At 42.6% G+C, this 1,583-nt stretch overlaps 1 protein-coding gene across 1 annotated transcript in view; it reads left to right on the top strand.

Moving 5' to 3' along the window:
• ELMSAN1 (ELM2 and Myb/SANT-like domain containing 1) overlaps positions 1 to 1,583 on the top strand; it is a 23,263-nt gene that overhangs the window by 9,213 nt on the left and 12,467 nt on the right. Inside the window, 2 exon segments of the mRNA XM_009999743.1 lie at positions 132 to 477; positions 933 to 999. Of these exon segments, the coding sequence (XP_009998045.1) occupies positions 132 to 477; positions 933 to 999 (413 nt within the window).

The raw sequence follows: 1,583 nt of genomic DNA, 5'->3' as shown, positions 1-1,583 counted from the left end.
AAGTTGCAACTGCCCTACTCAGATTTTGGGCTGCTGTGAAAGAATATTGTAATCTCACTGAAGTTCTTCAAATGATGTGATGTTTAAAAATTAAGTATGTTTTGTGTTTGTTTGGTTTTTTTTGCCAATAGCATGAAGAAGCTGTTCCAAAGGATGAAGCAGAGGGCTTTCCCCGGAAACCAAAGCAGCGGCCAAGACCTGAGCCACTCTTCATACCACCAAAAGCTGGCACATTTATTGCACCACCTGTTTATTCTAACATTACTCCTTACCAGAGCCACTTACGGTCACCTGTCCGTCTGGCAGATCATCCTTCAGATAGGAACTTTGAGCTACCTCCTTACACTCCTCCACCCATTCTAAGTCCAGTGAGAGAAGGATCTGGGCTGTATTTTAATGCCATTCTCTCTTCAGGTGGTCATTCGGTTCCACCTCCAATGACTCCTAAAAGTGCTCACAGAACTCTTCTTAGATCAAGTAAGTTCCACTTTTCCCTTCCTTTCTTAGCTAATTTATGATTAGGAGTAATAGGAGTAAGATAGTGCCTTCAGGAGGTGTGGTTATGTGGAGCTGGGACTTCTTCATGATAGTCTGAGGGAGGAAATGCAGTGTTGGTTCTACCTGGGCATGGATGTTATGATACATTCATTAGTAATCTGCAACACCCTCTACTGACGTTCTTAGGAATGGAAAAGTCAGCTCCTCCTCCATAGTAGATTGTCATTATCTTGAACCGAGGGGACAGTAAATAGTTATTACTGAGATGTAGATGGTGACTGGAAGAGGTAAATTCTTGGTCATCTTAAACTCCTTTAGCATATGGGCACCTTTTTTTGGGGGGTGGATAGCTCTGATGTACTTACAAGCTATGAGAAGAAAATCTCTCAAATGCAAAGATGAGCTGTCTGAGCAGTTTGTTCTTTTCCTTGCAGATAGTTCAGAAGTCACACCTCCTGTTCTGACAGTCGTGGGGGAAGCCACCCCAGTCAGCATTGAACCGTAAGTAGCCAGTAGATCCTTAGCCTGGTAGTAGATGTGCTTCATTTCTTCCTCCTGAACCTTCAAGCTGCTGCCTGTGTAGTTGATGTACGTCTTGGAAACATTAAAGCTTGATCCTATTAGTGACTATAAATTGTCTTTATTAAAAATTACTCCATACAATAAGTAATGCTTGTTTGGGCAAACAAACCTTGTAATTCTGGTACTGTTAACTTTCTATTAATGCTTATGTCTCCAGACTGAAATATGAAAGGTGACACTGCCCTGTTTTGTTATATACAAACACTTCTATGTATGATGTATGTTTTAGAGTGTGGAAATAATGCTCCTTTAGAGGAAGGCCAAAGTGCAGTACAGAAAAGTGTAGTGATCTCTCACATGGGCTGGTCAGACTGGAGGTGGTCTGAGTGTCATGTATTAGCTGTGAGTGTGACTTTGCTCCCCCCTGGGCCAGCTCAGTCTAAAGGCTTTGCATCCATTTGCATACAGTGTGTGTGCCTGAGCTAATAAGCCTCGTGGTCGTGTGTTCTGGGAAGACTCAGACAAATGTGAACCTAGCAGCTCTAGGAAACTCAGTTTGGAGA

The sequence above is a fragment of the Chaetura pelagica genome, unplaced genomic scaffold, assembly GCF_000747805.2.
Source record: "Chaetura pelagica isolate M959 unplaced genomic scaffold, ChaPel_1.0 scaffold416, whole genome shotgun sequence".
NCBI classification, from domain to species: domain Eukaryota; kingdom Metazoa; phylum Chordata; class Aves; order Apodiformes; family Apodidae; genus Chaetura; species Chaetura pelagica.
Note: the sequence above shows the minus strand (reverse complement) of the source record. Positions and strands in the feature narration are given on the sequence as shown.